Consider the following 20,000-nt stretch of genomic DNA (forward strand, 5'->3'; position numbering starts at 1 on the left):
GGCAGAAATGTGTCCTCAAGTTCATGCCCCAAGTTGCACCCACAACCGTAAAATTATTCTATTTGGTTTTGTTGTTTGTTTGTTTGTCTTTAATTTGTGGACCAAGTTGATATGTAAAGTAGGAATTTTTATATTTTTATCCACATATTTCATATTTTAATTTATAAGTCATATGTATTTTTTTTTCTTCCAGAAGTCCAACTTTAGTAAAAAATATACCTACAAGTTTGGGTTACGGGGCAGCTCTTAATGCCAGTCTGCAGGTAATATCACTAGGTACATTGCTGTTATTGTCCTGTTTGGATGTTTGGACACTTTATTGTTCGGCTTTCTATTGAGGCGAGATGATGATTGTTCTTAAAAGTTGGTTTATCATCCAAGGAAGTTGTAGTACCTAGTACTATGAAAAGCACTGATTCTCATTCAAGCTACTTTTGATGTAAAGAGGCAAGAAGGACACCCTGTGGCAAAATCTGGAACACTCAGTTTTTCTGCAAATGCTAGATTGATAGAAGCATTTGCAAATGCATGTGGCTATGCATTAATATTTATCCAGGCTGTCATAAATGATTTCACATCATAGTGTTGGGGAACACGGTGCTTGTGGCAAAAACTTTAAAGTTTAATTATAATATATAATTTTTATGCAGAGGAAGCAAATGTCAGGACTTCTTTATTTTGAGTTAAGTTCTGGTCATTTTTAAAAAGCAGAGCAACTGCTTATATTATCCTGGAGTATTGCTGAACATGTGAGGATTCAACATTTCATTATGCGAAAGGTTAACACGCGGTGGAGGAAGTTTGCGGTGGGAGCTATTGTTTACATGTTCACGTTAATGCCCCTGTTGTCTCGTCTGCGACTGGCCATTTAGGAAATTTTGTCGTTCCATACATTTTATGTAAGCGCTTCTAAAACATCTACGATGTACTGTGCAACCACTAAAAGGAGATGTGCGCGGTTCCAGTGACTTAAAAGGGCACGCGTGCTAAAAGCTGTTTTGCTCCTTGTCCATTCCACTAGGCTGCCTTGGCAGAGAGCAGTTTGCCTTTGCTAAGTAACCCCGGACTGATCAATAACGCCTCCAGTGGCCTCCTGCAGGCCGTCCATGAAGACCTCAATGGTTCCCTGGACCACATCGACAGCAATGGGAACAGCAGTCCGGGATGCTCGCCTCAGCCACACATGTAAGTGGTTAACAGGTTCCCAAAAGGGGTGCGCATGTATTCAGATGCTGCTGAATTTGACATGTTTTGGTTTTTTTTCCTGAAGTTTATCACGGCATATAAGTGAAAACACAGAGGCTTTAGCGGAGTTGGATTATACCATGACCACGATGTGAAAAGTAGGTCTAGATTGTTGTTAATACATCCTAGAGATTACCTCAGGTGCCCCATAGCTAGTGTTGGCAGCATTCGTCTACAGATTCTTAGCACTACTAACGTCCTGTTGGGCATTAGGCACTGTCTCTGATGAGTCTCCATCTTATGGGCCATTATCACAGTTGGGCTTGCATGGTATAACAAGAATATTCATGACAGGGTAAGTTGTGATAATTTTTACTACTGTTACAGGACTCTAAACCATTTATGAACTGTAGTCAAGACTTTGCCCATTTTTACAAACCGTAAAATGCAAAGTTTAACTGTTAGCCACAGTTTACACAGAAGCCGGTGAAGTGTAACTTTTTGCCTGTCTTATAAATCAGTGTAATTACATATTCAAGTTTAATTACTGGTGCGTCTGTATTGGCAAGGTTTATATGTTATATTTTATGCAAGACTACGATTCCTATTAATATTTAGCATCTAACTATATCATTAATTACTCTAAAATCTTTCCCCTACCATCTCCTTAATGGAGCTGAGAGAGTAGAAGTATTAAAAATTGATGTATTGTAGATTTCAGAAAAGTGTATGACACTTTTTAAATATCAGGTCTTATTCACTAGTGTCAGGCATATCAGTTTCTTGTTTACTAAAAACAAGAAAGATGAGATGAGAGATGAGAGATGAGAATTCCTGGAGAAATAATTATAGCTGAGTGATGAAGTATGTGATTCTTAGCAGTCAGGGACATTCCGATGTTATGGCTGTGCTCTGTTTAACTTCACATTATTGATACAAGGTTACTCCCTGCTTTCATTTTGACATTTAATTCTTTGTGATGCTATTTTATCTTTTGTTTTGCTTTTGAGACAGTGTCTCAAATTGTAGCACAGAATTGTAGTCTCAACAGTCCTCCTGCCTTAGCCTCCTAAGCGCTGCAGGACTTGTAGGCATATGCTACCACACTGGACTCTTCTCCCTTATTAAGTATTTAGTCTAAGGCCTGAAAGATAAATACATAGATACAGATATCTCTGCCATATACCCATTTTCATTAGACCTTTCACAAGTTATGATTTTGTTGATTTTTTAAAATATCCTACGCTGTTTGACATATGAATGTCTTTGAGACTGTATGCCTAATTGATGTATGGTTCTTTCACTCTATCGTCTTTGCAAAAAACACACTGCAGTCATTAAAGTGTTTCTCCAGATTCCAAGCCATTACTTTTCCAAAATGGAAAAAATCTGTCTTTTGGAGGTGTCTTTAGTTGTATTAAATAATACAAAAGAAGTGATAAAACTCCAAGTAAAAAGAACACGAGTATATGCTCTCGAGACCAGCCGTACTCTGAGCCAGGAAAATGAGCAACCAGACAAAAGTTCTCCCATCCTGCATCATCACGCTGTCAGCCAGGCGGGGGTAGCTGGAGGCTTTTCCTTTCAGCTGCTCTCCTGACTGTGCTCATGCTCACTCCTATGCAAATGCTAAGAGAATTCATCTTTAAATACCCAACAAGAGTTAGATCCTGTTTCTCTCCATTTGAGAATGGGAGCCATATGAAAGGTGTGCGTTTGGAAAAGCGGTGTGTGAGCTGCGGCTTGTCCTCCCTTGCTCCTGTGCAGTAAGTGGAGGATGACACAAACCACGTGCAGGAAGACGCACACGGAAGTGATCGTCACAAGTTTGATCGTCCAGTGCTAAGAATTTTGACATAAAAAAATTAATGATGTAATAAAATAGTTTATTAAACATTGTATTTTAGAGCCTGAAATAATAATCGGACTAAATAATGGCTTTGCTAGGCTCCTGGTATTTTTTCACTTGACAACTGGTAGTTCCCATAATTTAGTTTATTTTTAATTTAAAGTTTAATCATGAACTATCTAAAAAAATAGTAGTATAAAAATAATATTAAGTTGTATTTAATGTCTGGTATAGTAATGTTATCAGTTCATATAAAAATTCAGTTAATGTATTATGTATAAATACTGACATGAATCAATACATAGGAAAAATACCTGTATTTGTTTTCCATAGATGAAAGCAGAGCCTCCCTTTCTTGGTAGGAAATAGATTTCAGAAAAGGTAAAAATGGGAAGGATCACGTATCTTCTCTTTTCTCGGGTAATATAAATGAAAATCAAGTCTGTAATTATCCTGCAAAATATTGAGTCAACATTGATACTTCCAATCTCTTTGTGCTGCTCCATTAACGTTTTGTAGATTGTTCAGATATTGGTAGATATCTGAACCTCAGCATTCTGCATCTTCAACTTTACCCCTCTGAGATGTTTATTTCCAGTGAATTTTAAGCATTTTGTGTTTATTAAGAGGAAAAGCAAGGTAAAATTCTTAACATGGTTCAATCAATTAAAATTTGTTTACATCTAACTGAATACAGTTCAGAGAATTTGGAGGTTGAATAGAAACAAAAAACCTATCTTATGAAACATTTCTGTGGTATTTTTTGTGTTCTTGAGTGCATTCACGGTACGTGTTGTTTTGGAAGGGGTTGTTGTGCTTCAGTGCAGCCAAATGTGATGAATTGTTAGCGGCCCAGCACCCGATGCAGCACTCAGTACCCAGTGAGAATGGACGTGTTTTCTTTCCTTGACTTCTTTTTCTTCCCATTCTTTTTTCTTGCTGAAATTTCAGTAATACCGACTGCATGAAATGTATGCAAATAAACCGAGTGCCTGGAACATAATGATACTTTTCGTGCTGTCTTCCTCCCTGGGCACTTATTGATAGGACCTGTTGTACTATCTCATTGCAATCTTAAATGAGACTGAAATCAACACAAAACACAGTTTGCAGTTTTTATGCCTTCTATCCACTACAAACATTTAGAGATAGTTTTTGCCAAAGCAGTATCTTTACTGTCACTCCTACCTGTCTTATAAATCTACAATGTAAGCATCCCATTAAAAGTGAGGGGATTTGCTGGATGGTGGTGGTGCACATCTTTAATCCCAGCACTCAGGAGGCAGAGGCAGGTAGATCTCTGTGAATTCAAGGACAGCCTGGTCTACAGAGTGAGGTCCAAGACAGCAAGAGCCACACAAAGAAACCCTGTCTTAGAGCGGGCGACATGGGGGTGGGGATGAGGGGAAGACAGAGAGAGAGATGAGGCAATTTAACAGATAATTTATTGTATGGAGCTCATTACACAGAATCAGTGGGTAAAGGATTAGAGGCATATGAAGATAACGGAAGTTGCTGCCAGTGAACAACTCTAACGGAGAGAATAATACCAACCCAGAATTAGTAACTCATGTGCCTTGAAACAGGGAGAATTGGATTGGACAGGAATTTGGAACACATAAGTAAATACAGAGTTTGGAATAAATAAAGATGAGACCAGACTCTGAAATGACTGAATAGCAAGCCATGGTGTTTGTGCTCACCGGAGGGGAGCCTGTTCAGTGTTGTGAGTTCGGGTTTGGTACAGTCAGTGTCATTCAATAGAAAGCAAACCAGCTGAAACCACACTGCATGTGCCATGTCTTGAAAGCAATCGTGTTGGGAGGTTTTTGAATTAGGAGAGCTGGATGTAGCAGATTTGTTTTTGGAGGCTCTATTACCATAGTATCTGCTTTAAATTAAATACCAGAAGTGGAAAGCAACAAATTAATCCAATAAGTGTTTTAAAATAAAGGCAAGAAAAGGCACCTAACTGTATTCTAAGAAGAAAATGAGGAGAACTCATAGGCCCCCCAAAAATCAATGTAAAAGAGAAGAAAGGGTAGAAATGAAAATGGTGATTTTTGCAATTCACAATTTTGCATGTGGAGTCTAAGAAATTAAATGTCCTGAGATTCTGGGAGTGATAAAAACACCAGAAATGTTTAGTTTTTTTAGATTTCTATCCAATGCCATTATAGTGATGTGGTTGAATGTGCGTGTATTGAGGTTGGTAGAGACATGAATCATGAGAATAAAAGGACAGCTGTGGGCTGGTTAGAAATGTTTGGATATGCTGTTTCCCCACATACTCCACTCTTCTTTTCTAACTGTCCTTCCACAACAAAATTTTATTTTTGTAAAGGAAAGCTTCCCCCCCCCCACCCCCCAAAAAATTATAGTTTGTCTGAAACTTTTTTTTTCTGTCCTTTGTTTTGTAGCAGTTTTCTCTTGCATAAATTCTGATTCTATGTCCCGAGAGGCTTTCCAAACTAATTTCTCTGTAACAGTCTAACCTCAGCTTCTTGCTTCCAAAAGGCTGGCTCCTCATACCATTTCTTGAGCTAAGACTGTGGCTTCTGGATGTGCATGAGACAGGCATGTTCATTCTACAGAGAACCCTAGGTTACCGCCTAGTTTCTTAAGAAAGGGGGGGGGAGGCTGTTGTTTTGTTTTATTTTAATATATGTTCATTGGAAACAGCTTAGCTTCACATAGTAATAGCTCCAGGAATAAAAATCCATGATCCGTCTAGACCTCTGAGGAAGGAAAACCAAAAGTGTAGACCAATAAATAACTCCAATGTTCCCCTTTCTGAGTACTAAGCAATGTGGAGACCCAAACGCAGATCCATGAGCAGGCTGTGCCTGCTCCACTTCACCAACTGAACTGTCTCCTCAGCCCTTTGATGTTTTTTTTTTTTTTTTTAATTTCTATTTTTTAACACTGTTCAAAGAGCTGTCAGACCATCCATTATATGGACAGGTGTAAAGGAAGCTTTCTACTTTATGTGGATATTTACTTTCTTGAAAACTCTTTTAAAAGTTACATTGATGCTGTATTTACACAGAAGTAATTTAAACTTACTACCTTCTCACATTTGTTAGGATTAAAACAGAAGAAAGATTTGGCTCAGAACTGAAATATGAACCCGCACTGGTAGAATGAGTCTAAAGGCTTTCCTCTTCCAGTCTAGGGCAAACAGTGGTATTCAAGGATGACATCACACTCATCAGCATAGCCACGCTGTCTGTTCTTTATGAAGCCATTATTGCTCCCTATTTCCAATGAGTGGGCTCAGACTCGCCTCCTCTTGTGCAATTGTAAATGAGATCCTTATTTTTATACTTTCCAATTCTGTATCAAGACATCAAATGCATGTTCTTCCTAAGCTGGCTTTGTATGGAGGCACAAGTTGCCTGTTCCTCTGGGGTCCTTCTGATTGTTAGTGTTTCCTACTGGTGATTTTTAGATAATTTCTTCCATGTTGTTTTAGAGCCCCCCCCTACCCCACTCTCTCACCATTTAAAAGTTCTCCTTGCCAAATGTTTGACCTTGGTTGCAAGTGATTATTATTTGCTTCTTCTTCTGGGAGAAAATGCCTCAAGTCGGAGAACTAATGATATACTATAGAGGACATTAATATGCTTGCTGCGTGTAAGATTGTCAAATAAATGTGTTGTGTCTTTCGAAGGCAGACTTTGGGGGTAAAAAAAAATGTGTGTTGCATAAGAGGAGTATGTGTTGGTAGAAGATTGCAATGGGGCCATATTCACCTCTATGGACAGTATGTATTCTATATGCCCCCAAAATTCCTGACTCACACATATCTCAGGAATCTTGGCAGCATCTTTGGCTCTTGCAGACCTTCAAGAAGTTGTAAAATCACACCAATATATTATACTTGAGACTCTCCTGTTGGTAACAGTTTGTCACAAAGATAACTAAAAGGGTCCCCCTGGCCCCCATTTTCTAGTATGATCCCGAAGCTCTACACCATGAATCACAATAAAACATGACATTCAAATATGTAACATTTCCTTTTGTCTCCCAATTCTTATTCCTTTCCTTAAACTTTAAATTACCATTTGGAGGCACTTGTAAGTTTTGCAGATCCTACTCCTTTGGCTGGTAATGTTTGATATAAAATTCCCACAGATGTTAGATCTCCCTGTGGACAAAGCGGTTGAAAGTGGCGTGGCTCTACGTTTGAGGAAAACAGTTAAAAGTGACTGATAATCTGAGCCAGTGGCACGCTCTCATTGTTTTCACTCCTGTGACGGCGGTATTATTTTCTGCTGTTTGGGGCCTTTGTGTCACATTACGAAGTTCTGAACTAAAAAGTACTTCTTGGCTTCACATGTGTTGTCACGGATTTTCTCATTAACACTGTTCCCGTCATCTTTAATTTTTATCCCCTAACCTTTCTAGGCCTGTTGTAATTTTTGTTCTGATTTAATTCCATTTTTATTTAATGTCTAAACTTTTTCATTAACTTTGCTAGTTAGCTTTGAGATCTCTTTCCAAAATGATTGTGCAGAGCTCATGATGATGCCAGCTAGCTCTTTATCATCTCATCTCCTTTGTCAAGTGCTGCAAGTATGGATCAGTGGCTCCTGTTCTTTTTGACATTATTCCAATCCCTGTATGTGGCACTTACAAATCATTCTAGTCCTCATAATAAAAAGATCCTACCAGAGGTACAGTATCTTCTGCTAAAATGTGTGATATCCCCAGCATGCCAATTGTGGAAATTTGTGGGTTCCTATAGAGTTTTGAAGGCTTTTATAGAACTTTACAGATGCTATCTGACATCCATGGTGTGAAATCCCACAATTTAGGCAAAGTGTGTCAGACAACTTTAACTGATAGTACTGTAGCTTACTGATTCTGTTTCATATCTAAAGAAGATATTTATTAGAAAATACATCTTCTTTTTCTCTGTTTGGATAGCCATAGAAATTTTCTGTCTCTAAGGGTCAAAGAATCATTCTCTACATAGTTAAAGAACAAATATTGCTTGGACATTATTTTTTTCATGATTCTAGACAACATAAAAGAGGAAAGAATCTACAAATTGTTCCCCCAAAATTTTAAATTTAGCTTTGATAAAGAACTTAGAAAGTGTACACATTTGACTCCTTTGAAAGAGATTAAAACTTACAACTTCTATAAATTATTAATAATATTTCACTGTGAATAAAATCAGAAGAAAGCACAGGGACTCTGCATCCCATAAGCAGATTTATCATTAGGACAGAATTAACTAACGGGCAGATGATAGATGGATCGATAGAGAGATAGGTAGGTAGGTAGATAGACAGAAAGACAGACAGATGAATATATAGATCGATATTAGTATAACTTATATAAGCCACAGTTAATCAAAGAGTTTAACATTGCTAGTAAGGAAGAATGTTTCTTAGACTGTTCTTCAGATTTGGAGTAACATCAGCTAAACATTTAGAAGACAAAAAGGTCAGACAAGCAGGTGTCACACGGTATTATCTTGCTGCTAATCGTTTATATTGCAACATTAAGGCCACAATCCCTTTGGTAATCAGAGAAACAGGTGATGCATTGGTTTCACACCAAAAGATCAAGATTGTTTTTATTTTTCTGTTCCACTCTCACGTTCTGTGGTGCATGGTTAGGCGACAGCTGAAGTTTGAGTTAATTCAGTGATTTAGTCTGAGCAAGGTATTAGGTCCACCAGAGCAACCAGTCTCAAAGAACAGATGTAGTTAGGAATAGGAACCATGCGACGTCCAGGTGCTGAGAATCAGTCCCTACAAAAACATCTAGGTGAGAGCTTCGCAGAGCGCCAACTGAGAGGGAGAACATTTTCCCTCGGGCAGATTGGCAGTGGGGAAAATGAGGAGCAGTCAGGATGAACAGAGGATCCACCTACTCAGTGCCCTGTGTCCAGCTGTAAGACCACGAGATCAAGATCTTTAAGAAGTCAGCATCCAAGAAGTCAATTTAAATTAAATAGAAACTGGTGCATAAGCCCATGCATTCTGCAGTTGCAGACTAAAGCTTGGTCCAGGGAACAAGGCCAGACAGAGTGCAGAGGTGTGGTTCGAAGCCGAGCTGAGGCAACAGCAGAGCAACATTACGTGCTAAGTGTCAAGATGAGGAATAAAAGGGCCCTTAGACCGGTGGGTGAAAGTTTGTGAAAATCATACACGGAAGGGACACAGAACATATAAGTGCTTGTATATATCCATGGACAATTAGCTTCATTCAGAGATCAGGTACAATCATTTGTAATTATCAATGATCAAAATAAGTTTTTATATATTTACATCTGTTGACGAAATCGTGTCTGTTTTTGTTACTACTCTAAGTTTTATAAATTCAAATATCTGGAAATCTTGATTCTGTTATGAGTATTTTCTCAATAGATGCCACAGAAAAACTACATAAAATTGCTTGGCAGTATGCAATTGTTTAAACAATTGTTCCATAAATTTGAATAAATTTTAATTCAGTGCTTCAGGTAAAATCAGGAATTCCTAGAGAAATTTTGAGATGTATGCTTGCAGTTGCAAACTTCTGTTTTATAACGTTAAGCAAGCTTTTTGTGGTTGTTGTTTTCCTTCTTAGAATGTCTATTGACTGTAACAGGATTTGGAGCCATACCTTGAGGTCAGATCCATTTAAGATGTAGAATAGAATTATAAACTACAATGTTAATAATTGAAATGCGTCTTAAGGGAGAAAGTATTACGTTTCTGAAAAATAACAGTACTTTGCAATCAAATACTGAAATGCCTAAAATGTTAAAAGAATAAAAGAGGTTTATTAAATATACTAGTATTATAATTCGATCCCAGCTTTAAATTTTAAAAAAGGTTATTTGTTTATGTCTAACAGATGTAGAAGGTTAGTAGGGGTTTTTTTCTACTTATACCCTGGCAAAGATGACGTCTGCATGGTGTATATGGAATACAGAAAAATTGGTTTACTCCAGTTGGTCGCTTCTTCCCGGAAGGAATATTTTCATCTTCATCAATAGAAAGAATTTTACTTCTGTAGGACTGGTATAATGTTTTGGCCTAGATGAAGTAGCTATAAGCAATTTATTCATATCACAATACTGATTGATCTAACCAAATTGATCTAGAAATTTAATTACAGGTATCTTAATCTACAAAAATGATGAACATTGTAAGTAAGGTAATAATTTTCAAAAATGAAATATATTAATAAAAATTTGTTTTATAACCTCTTGGTAAAACGAGGATGCAAATTTTATTCTTGGTTGTTGTAATAATATTGTCATTCATTCTTCTGCATTGAAAAAATAAATATTTCTTTAAAATATCTTTAAATTTATACTAAAATAATCTACTTTTTAGCCAGCAAAATCTGGATTATACTTTGAAAAGATAAAATCTTAGGTAGAATGACATAAATTCTTTATGTCCAGAAATGTAAGTTTACTGATATTAGCCTGAGCAACTCTCATTTTTTAAGAATTAATCAAATGATTTCCTCTCTCTTTTAAAAAAATAAACATTTTATTTGAATTTTTAATTTTACTTTTTAATTTACTTTTGTAATAAGTTGGATAAGCTCTATTTCCTTAACAAGAAAGTAATTTTTTTCTAAAGAGTCATTGTTTCTTATTTCAAGCAGAATATATAAATGAAGATAACTAAAGTTGCTATATTCACACCTTTACAATCAATTAGAATTATCAATGGAAAAGAAGCAAATATAAACAATTGCTCTCATGAAATTAAATCTGTCTTAAAGAATTCTATATTTATATTTTAGAATATTATATATCCAAAACAGTTACATAGAAAGTAAGAGGGTTTCGTTATTGGCAAATAGAACTACTTGAAAGGAATTGTATTTAAACAAATATGAAATAGACAGATATGCCATGCTAAATTTATGTAACTGTTCTCAAATAACTATGGCATGTGGATAAAGGTTATGAGGAAGTAGCCAATAATGAGCACATAAGAATTTGCAATCTTTTATAACATTTAGTTTCATACATCATTGATACAGTTTTCACTGAAATTGTCCAAATTGTAGACTGGGCCATAAATTGTATTTCTCTTCATAATATTTGTTGATACATATCATACATTGTTAAGGCTTCACATTCAACACTATCTTCATAGGGTACATATGCACACAAATTCACATTACATACAAAGAGCCAGACAGAGTGATTGATCGATCGATTGATCAATATAAAGGGATTGTGTGTGGTACTGGGGATTGAACTCAGAATTTACACAGTCAGGAACAAGTCTTCCACCATTGAGCTCTCATGCCAGGCTTCATGGTTTAATCAGAGACACATTGTATCACTGGGTCTCTCACAAACCATGACAACAAATATATAATTTAATCATGAGACTTGATAATTCTGAAATATTCCAAAATGAGAAAGCACTAGTAAGAGTCTCGTCTGACCTTACTTAAGTGTATTTTGAAAGTCATAGGACTCTCTCATTCAAAAGAAAATCAGGAGGAGTTTACAGGACCATTAACTTAGTCTTGAACAAGAATTTAGTGAATAAAATTTACATCCCTCTAAGGATTAGGCTGTGTGACCACAGTCTAAAAAGATAAACTTTCCTCTTATAATGTGACTCTGCTGTGGGGTGCAGGCAAACATTAACATTTCTTCTGCCTTCACTGATGCCTTAGGTCCTTATAATTTTCACAACAAAAGAAGCAACACGTTCCTTTAGGCAACAAGTCAGTGTATTAATGTAACTTGTCCCCTGTGGTTTGAAAATATGCATTTACTGAGGGTGGCTGGAAAACTGAGCGATTAACTAGAATACAAAAATCAACCGCTATTTTGCAGATTCCTCAAATAAGACTAGCTGATTTTTTTTTTAAATAAACACTAATGAGCACTTACAAGTGAAACAATGTATATATGTGACATGGTATCAGTTTCTCCATCAGCTGAGTACATAGGTCGTTACAGAGACCAAAGCAAAGGGATAAAGGAAGTGTTTGTGTGCAGAGAGAGTTAAAATGTTAGGTTAGTATACAGTCAGTTTTTAGACTGAGTGTTACGGAAATTATTGATACTTGACTGTTAATAGCCAAATCACAGTTTTAAGTGATTCCCTTCCATTTTAAGCCCCTGTATGAAAAGAATGGAGAGGTGACTAAACCGTTGGTCATTCAGAGCGTTGGTCATCTTCAGCGTTGGCCGGGCCACTTGTAGAGACACAGGTACAGAAGACTGAAAGAAGTTTGGGCGCCATGACTTAGAGTTGGTTACTCACTGAAATCATAAGACACAGGTGTTTTTAAAATGTGACAAGAAGACGCCCAAGAGTATGGGTTACATTTTTCCCATTTATTTATTTATTAAAAAGGCTGACCTCTTAAGAAGTTCTGGAGAGACACTGTATATGATAATGTGCTAGAATTGATTTGGAAAGCTTTTGTGATAAACAATGGTAACTATTTGAATAGATAGATATTTCAAGTAATTTAAATACTTCACAATCTGTATATAAACCATGACTACATAAACATGCAATTTTATCTCCTTATATATCACTTAAAATTAAATGCATTTAAAGTTTAATTTTGCTACTTTGATGTGGAAACATAATTATTTTTAGTTTGGGAAAGCAAAACGGAATGCCCTTTTCTTAAAGCAGTCATTTAAAAATATTTTCCTCACAGTGACATAAGAACACATTCTGAAAATTAGATATAAGTAATGTGTCCAGAAAGCATGAAGCAATATTATTGAGGCCATTGATGGCACTAATGTTGGAATTACTGAGACTTGTGGTAAATTCACCTTCATTATCTGTCATCTTCTCTAGTAATACCGAGGCCTTCTGAGGTCATACATATACCTTCTTGAGCATCAAAAACTATGTGTATTGATATATATATATATATATATATATATATATATATATATATATATATATATATATATATATATATATATATATATATATAATGAGCTATTCCTGTGTTTTTGGTAGAATATAGTGGGGAGCCTTTCACATATATATAGATTTTAGAACCCAAAAATGCAAAACATTTTACTCCACAACCTGCAACCTAAATTGTTCTTTCCCACCATATCTAGTGCCCCGTTACATTTGTCCTGGCTGTGAGCATCTTATTGCACTGCGTTGGAAAGCTCCTTTCTGGTATTCCTCTTCTCACTGTTCTACATTCTATTTATACTGTGCAAAGCAATTCTAAACCTCCAACCTTATCATTTCTCTACTCCTAACTTATAATAGCCTTCCCCTGAAAGAGCAGAACTCTACACTTTCTGAGATGCAGCTAAAGGCTTTTCATTGTTTGATCTTGTTCTAATTTTGTAACTTTTTAGTTATTATATTAGCAGACCCCCCCATGACTTTGATAATTTATGTAAGACTTTCTCTGTTTTTCCATTTCTACTCTGTTCTTTCTCTTTCCTCTGTGTAACAATTTTCAAATACTGAAAATCCTATCCAAAAACATGCACCCACCTCACAAAATACTCAGAGTTCTCATTCTCAAGGTCTGCCTTCCCTTCCTTCGCATTGCCTCTGCTAGGGTGGTCATCACTGTTTCTATTATATCATATTGAGTAGAGTGTGTGTTATTTCCTCCATATAATTGAAAATTATAAAAAACTGGGGATGGAGAGATGATTCAGAACTCAATAGCACTTGTTCTTTCAGAAGACCTGGGTTCAATTTCCAGCATGGTGGCTTATGACCATCTATTCTGTCTATTTACAGGACTCTGATTCCTTCTACTGACATCTTTAGTCACCAGGCTCAGATGGGGTACACATATATACATTAAGGCAGAATACTCATATACATAAAAGGAAATAAATAAATATAAAAACACACAACTTTTTAGAGACTTATGAGGTCAGAAATCTCTCCTCTTCTCCATGTTTGTACGTATATCAAATGCTTTATTTTTTCTCCCACTTATAACAAGAGATAACTTTTGTCCGCCTAAAAGTACTGAATGGTTTTATTTTCTCACTTTGTTATGAAATAATAGAAGTTATTATAATTCGCCAACATTAACTGAGTCTTTTACTTAAGGAAGATTCAAATATTACTAAACCCCTCCTAAGTACAAATTGCATCAAGTTGTGAGGCATCATGCTTTCATCATGCAGAAAAACTAAATCATTGCTTTTCTACAGTAACTGCTGACTGGTGAACTAAAGTGGAGCAGTTGAACTTAAAGTCTCTCCTTCCTGGACAAAGTAATTTTAAAGCATTCATAATGAAGTACTATAGTCTAGTTTGAAGAAATATCCATTATTAACATAGTAAATAATTGACTTAGAAAAATAAAAGCTGAAGTTACTTTAATATCCACTTAAAAGTACATGTGGGATTTTCCATGGTTTGGAAGGACTATGAAATTGATTATAAAAGGTAGATCTTATTACGCTTCTCCCTTCCTACACCAAGGTTTGTGTGCTTCTCTCTAATAATACAGAGATGTGATAGACACTAGGCTGTAACTGGTAAAAGAATGATTGGGAAGCATATTTATTCTAAACACCAGTGCTACTATGAGCATGCGCTACAGATAATATGCTTTGTTGAAGGTCTGATAAATGCAACAATGAAGATCAGTAAACCCAAGCAGAATGTTTTTGGGTGTTTATAACTTTTAATAAGGTATATCTGCAGTGTTTCAAATGTTATGTATTTTATTCTTATAAACTGTTAAATTCTATTCTTTGGAAGTAACATCCACTTTATTATTACGGCTTTTGTAAGAACTGAAGTTTAATGTACAGGACCACTGAAATTCTGAGCAGAGGGAAGCACTAAAAGCATTAAAGTATCTGTGATGATAAATGCCTGAATCTTCAAGTGTGGAAAGAGTTTTATAAGCAAGAGGGCCAACAATTACAACCACACCGTGTGGGTTTTACCGTTTCTTTGCTTTACTCTCTTTAATAAATTCCACCAGGTATGTATATATATTTAGTTGATTAGAGTAATTCTCCGAGGAAAACAATCTCTTTCACCTAGGAACTCCTGTATCTGTTGATTCCCGCTTTTCTTAGAAGCTTTATTCCTGGAAAACTGGGATTTTTGAGTATGTGTTATCTCCCATTCTAGATTCTTAGGTAGAGAGTAAAAACCACATAGAAACATGGCATAAAGTTTTGTTCAATCAATATTGGCAAGAGAAAATGTTGGTAATATTATCTGGTTTCCTTAACAAAGTACAATTGAAGCTTCTTTAAACTAATTTTTTCATACAATGTATTTGATCATGTTTCCCCCACACAGCTTCTCCCAGAACCTCTCCACCTCCCTCCACAACTCTCTTTCTCTTTCCTTTTACTCCTCCACTCTTTCTCACAAAAAGAAAACAAAAACAAAGAGCAAGAAATAAAGAAACAAAACCGCACAAAAAAAACAAAATCAAAATACCAATAAGACAGAAAGTGGCAATTTACCAAAACAAAGCAAAATGTGATTGAAGCTTTGACATCTTTCATATACAGGGGATTTGATTCAAACATAAAGATCAAGGAATTTCTGGCAGAAAATGTATTTTAATAGACATATACAAATATATTAAATATATGTTTATTACATATACATAAACTATACATACACATAAAAATGCTATATTTCTTAAAATTTGCATTGTAATCATCTATTCTAGGTTTTCTAGCTCAGTGTGTATTATCAGAACTGAGTAAGCCCCCGTGTACACAGCAAATGTGATACAATCCTGGACCACTCAGTGCACGTATGTTAATGATTTTAATGACAAGCTAATGATGAGCCCTGTGATGGATGACGGAGGAGAATGAGTGCAGAAGCTCTCTGGGCAGTGCGTGTCAGCGCTGGCTCCTCTCCTTTGAAATTAGCTTTCCATGTGATGTAAAATGATCAGAGACGTGACCTGAGCTTTTGGCTTTGCATTGTGGCGTTCAGGAACGTGTTCATTAACCATTCTTTTTAATAATTGTAGTAGCAGATTGTGTTATTTGTTTTCTTTCCTTATTCTTTTAAGGAAAAGTAGCTCATCATTTTGGGGTTTGTAACTGGCATCTGAATTATGTGCCACAAGTAGTTTTTTGTTTTGTTTTGTTTTGTTTTTTGTCTTATGACATTTTAAGATATTGATAATATTTTTTTTTGGAGAGAAGTACTAAAATATTTTTTAGGAAAAAAAGTCCATACAATATTTAACCATCAATTTCTGTGTTTAAAACATACATAAAAAAAGGTTTTATGTATATTATGACCATATCTAATATTTGTATACCACTTATGACCCAGGCATGGAATCACATTATTCCCATTTTTACATATTTTTATATGTGTAACCTATGTATTTTATGAATATGTAATTTATAAATATATAACATATGTAATGATAGAAGTATATTTACATATACGTACGTTTACCTTTCATAGAAATTGCAAAAGATAAATCTTTGTGTGTCTCTTGTCTATGACTGAAAAAAAACATGGGTACAGTAAGATCATAGGACCTTCACTGACCTATTAGGAAAAGAGCCCAGCTTCAAACCCGAGTATTCTGTCCCCAGAGACCACTATATTCTTAACTACGTAGTCATTGCTGCATGACTGAAGATTATAAATGAGATGACTAAACTGCTCAGTATTCCTTATGCTACATTCCCAAATTAATCAAAATACTAAATACATAGAAACCTATTGTGCTGAATGACTCCCTTGTAATTAAAATCCTTCAGATGATTCCACCTGAGCAGCAGCTCTGTTGAGAAGCACTGGGTAGCAAAAGGCAAGGTCTTTTTTTTTTTTTCTTTTACTTAAGTTATCATGTGTTTTGCTAAGACAGAGAGGGGGCTTTTTTTTTTTTCCCAAAAGCGATCTTAATTATGCTGCACAAGGTATGTTGAAATGTGTAGAAAATGAATGCAACAAAAGTGTACATTGGGTTTTTAATCATAAACAAATTTAGCATCCCTGGGATGGAAGCAAGAAGAGAAAGATATTATTGGCAGACACAAGAGTAAACTAATTCTCTATAAACCCTAACACACAAAAGGAGTGTTTGTGTGTGTTTGTGTGTGTGTGTGTGTGTGTGTGTGCGCACGTGTGTGTGCATGTCTGTGTGTGAGAGAGAGAAAAAGAGAGAGACTAAGTTCTATTTCTTCTCCTCGACAAAACATGCAGGTGAACATGTTGAGGAAAGAAACAATAGCCTATGCTAATATTACAGATAATCATAATCAATGTTGTATTTCTCTTGAGTAAGATCCTACCAATATTTAGACATAGGAGCTGTAACTTCAAAGCAGGTTTGTTCTCTAGGATGCTCAAATCACTCCTGCAACTTCCTTAGACATTATATTGGTGACAATCTGGTATTTCAGTTAACCTGAAATAATTACTGATTTTGATTTGGATGATGTTAATGAATTATCAGATCAAAACCATAACCATAAAAGAACATTTTTATTTATCTCTTTCTGGTTCTTCATCACCTAATTCTGAATAGAAAAGGCTCCAGGAATACTTGATTCTAGTGGGTAGACACAGTGTATTTCTTTTGAAGTTAGTGTAAAGAAAATGCTTACTGACATGAAGGTACTCTAGCCAGTCAGCTGCATTGACTAGGGGCTTGCTGTGTGTGAGTGTCCTCATCTCTAAACTTTACAATCTAGTCAGCAAGACAGGTTCCCACTGCCACTATGAAGAGGTCAGTGATTGGGTATGATGAAAGCAGTACGGAACAGCTAAAATAAGAACTTTCTAAAAAATACTGTAGAGCCTAGCATGTGTGCTGGTTGGTTTCAAACACTTGAAAATCCTTGTCTTTTGTCTTTTGACCTGAGAAACAGAAACTTAAATAAAACATCCTCAAATCTGATGCAGTTTGTGATTCAAAGACTCCATGGGATGGAAGCAAGAATATTGTCATAATATTAGAATATTGTCATAATATTAGAATACTGTCATAAGCAATTTTAAAAATGTTCAGAGGGTTCAAGAAGATAGGTATAACTTGGATGGGTCAAGTGTACAGTGAGTTAACTCTATATCCATCAGTCCTTAAATAATGGGGTAGGGGTTATTACTGGGCAGGATTTTGTACGGAAGTCCAGGCTGGGTATGTGTTGGTTGTGAACCACGGTTGAGTGAGCAGGAGCACAGTGACTTGGAGAAGGCACTAAGACCACGCTTGAGGAGGAAGACTTGACTTCCAGATGTAGCTTGTTACTTACAACCTTATTTCGTAGACACGAGTTAGATAATAGGTTGCTAGGAGTGCTGCAGTGTTTTAACTTGGTTTTTTTTTGTTGTTGTTGTTTTGTTTCGTTTTGTTTTGTTGCCAATACCCATGTCTAAATTCAGTTGTATATTTTGTATAGGACAATGAGGTAATGAAAAAATTCTTTGTGTTTTAAAGTATTCTGATGATGCAAGGGACTCTAACTTTGAAGTTATCCTTTTACAAAGTTTGTTGCTTCTGTTTTAATGATACTTTCTGCTTGTTATTACTCTTTATTGAGAAGTGGAGAATTGTCCATAATGTTCTCAAGTAAATAAAATCCTACAAAAACACATGTAAGCCAGATGGTAGAAGTGGACTAAAAGGAAGCTGCCAGTGAGGGGACTTTCTGCGTCCCTTCAGAGTCTCAAGTCTTGTTGAGGAGACATTGAGACACAGGAAGCCAAGCCTTTAGCTAAGACTGTAAGAAGATCCAAATAAAGAAATGGGCTTAAGGACCATGCCCTCTGGTGTGCTGAGTCAGCATCTCACTATGTAGTTCAGGCTAGCATCAAATTTACTAGTATTGTGCCTCAACCTCCTGAGGGCTGACATTCCAGGCATGCATCTTGATTCCTGGTTTATACATTCTGATAGTTACATAATATCTTGAAAAACCTATTGAAACTTAAAAGTTTTGAATATACACAGGTCATTTATCAGGTGTAATTAGGAAAAAGGTCGCTATTATATTAGCCTTAGGAGTTTATTCTAATTATCTCCAGTACTTAGAGTTTGCTATTCACTAAAATGTTCTGAGTCCTAGATTGAATTGGGAAAATCTAAAATTATAAATACAACTTATAACTATTATTAAATCAAAATGTCATTTTTATGAAAGTCATTAAATGAATATGAACTTTCACAAGTAATCTCATTAAAGTGTTTCATTTGTATATTTTAGAGAGTACTTGGGGAATATTAACAATGGATTTAATAAATGCTTAAAGTTCTAGACATACGTGCGTGGTACCATAATAGCTAGTCGGCTCATCCATTGTTTTATTCAAACTGGTAGTTCAATAAAAACAAACAGTTGAATTCAGTTGGCAATTTTTTTAGTCACAACAGTATACATATATATATATATATATATATATATATATATATATATATATGGCCTATAGCACACCCATGTATAAATAGAGCTTCCCTTTCTACCAATGATGCACATTTTGCTAATTACACACATTGCCTATTCACAAATCAACTCAGCTATCTTTTATTAGGTAAAAAAAAAAGTAAATTGTCCTGCAAATGTTATTAAGTTGATTCTAGGTATATATTAAAAATTGGTATTTCCTCATTCATAAATTGTTCTGTCAACAGTAATTTTTGCCAGTGACTAGTTTTATTTTGTATTTTGTTGTACAGAATATCAATAGAAACTTGAAGATTTAAAAGCACACCAATAAAGCTTTCCATCAATAGTGCCAGGCTTTGTATTTAACACAACTTCTCATGTGAAAGTAAAAGCACAATAACTTCAGTTTCGTTAAATGTCAATGACAGACTCTTCTTGGCTTTCTATTTGTGTGCGTAACAGTGTAATTTCATGATTTACCCCACAGCATTCAATAACGGCCTTGTAATGGCCACTTCCCATGGTCTCTAAACTATCCCCAGAGAGCCATCTGTACCGAGAACTGAGAGAGGAAAGCTGGTAGTTGCTTGATACAGTAGGAACATTGAGAAATTTCAGTGTTCT

The 20,000-nt window shown here is 35.6% G+C and overlaps 1 protein-coding gene across 3 annotated transcripts in view; it reads left to right on the forward strand.

Annotated features, from left to right (window-relative positions):
• The window catches only part of Foxp2 (forkhead box P2), a 571,048-nt gene that overhangs the window by 543,927 nt on the left and 7,121 nt on the right, over nucleotides 1-20,000 (forward strand). For all 3 annotated transcript variants that reach the window (XM_055612683.1, XM_055612681.1, XM_055612682.1), the window contains 2 exons: nucleotides 194-263; nucleotides 1,022-1,185. In XM_055612683.1, the coding sequence (XP_055468658.1) occupies nucleotides 194-263; nucleotides 1,022-1,185 (234 nt within the window). The remainder of the gene's footprint in view (nucleotides 1-193; nucleotides 264-1,021; nucleotides 1,186-20,000) is intronic.

The sequence above is a fragment of the Psammomys obesus genome, unplaced genomic scaffold (assembly GCF_907164565.1).
Source record: "Psammomys obesus unplaced genomic scaffold, mPsaObe1.curated_primary_1811, whole genome shotgun sequence".
Taxonomy (NCBI): domain Eukaryota; kingdom Metazoa; phylum Chordata; class Mammalia; order Rodentia; family Muridae; genus Psammomys; species Psammomys obesus.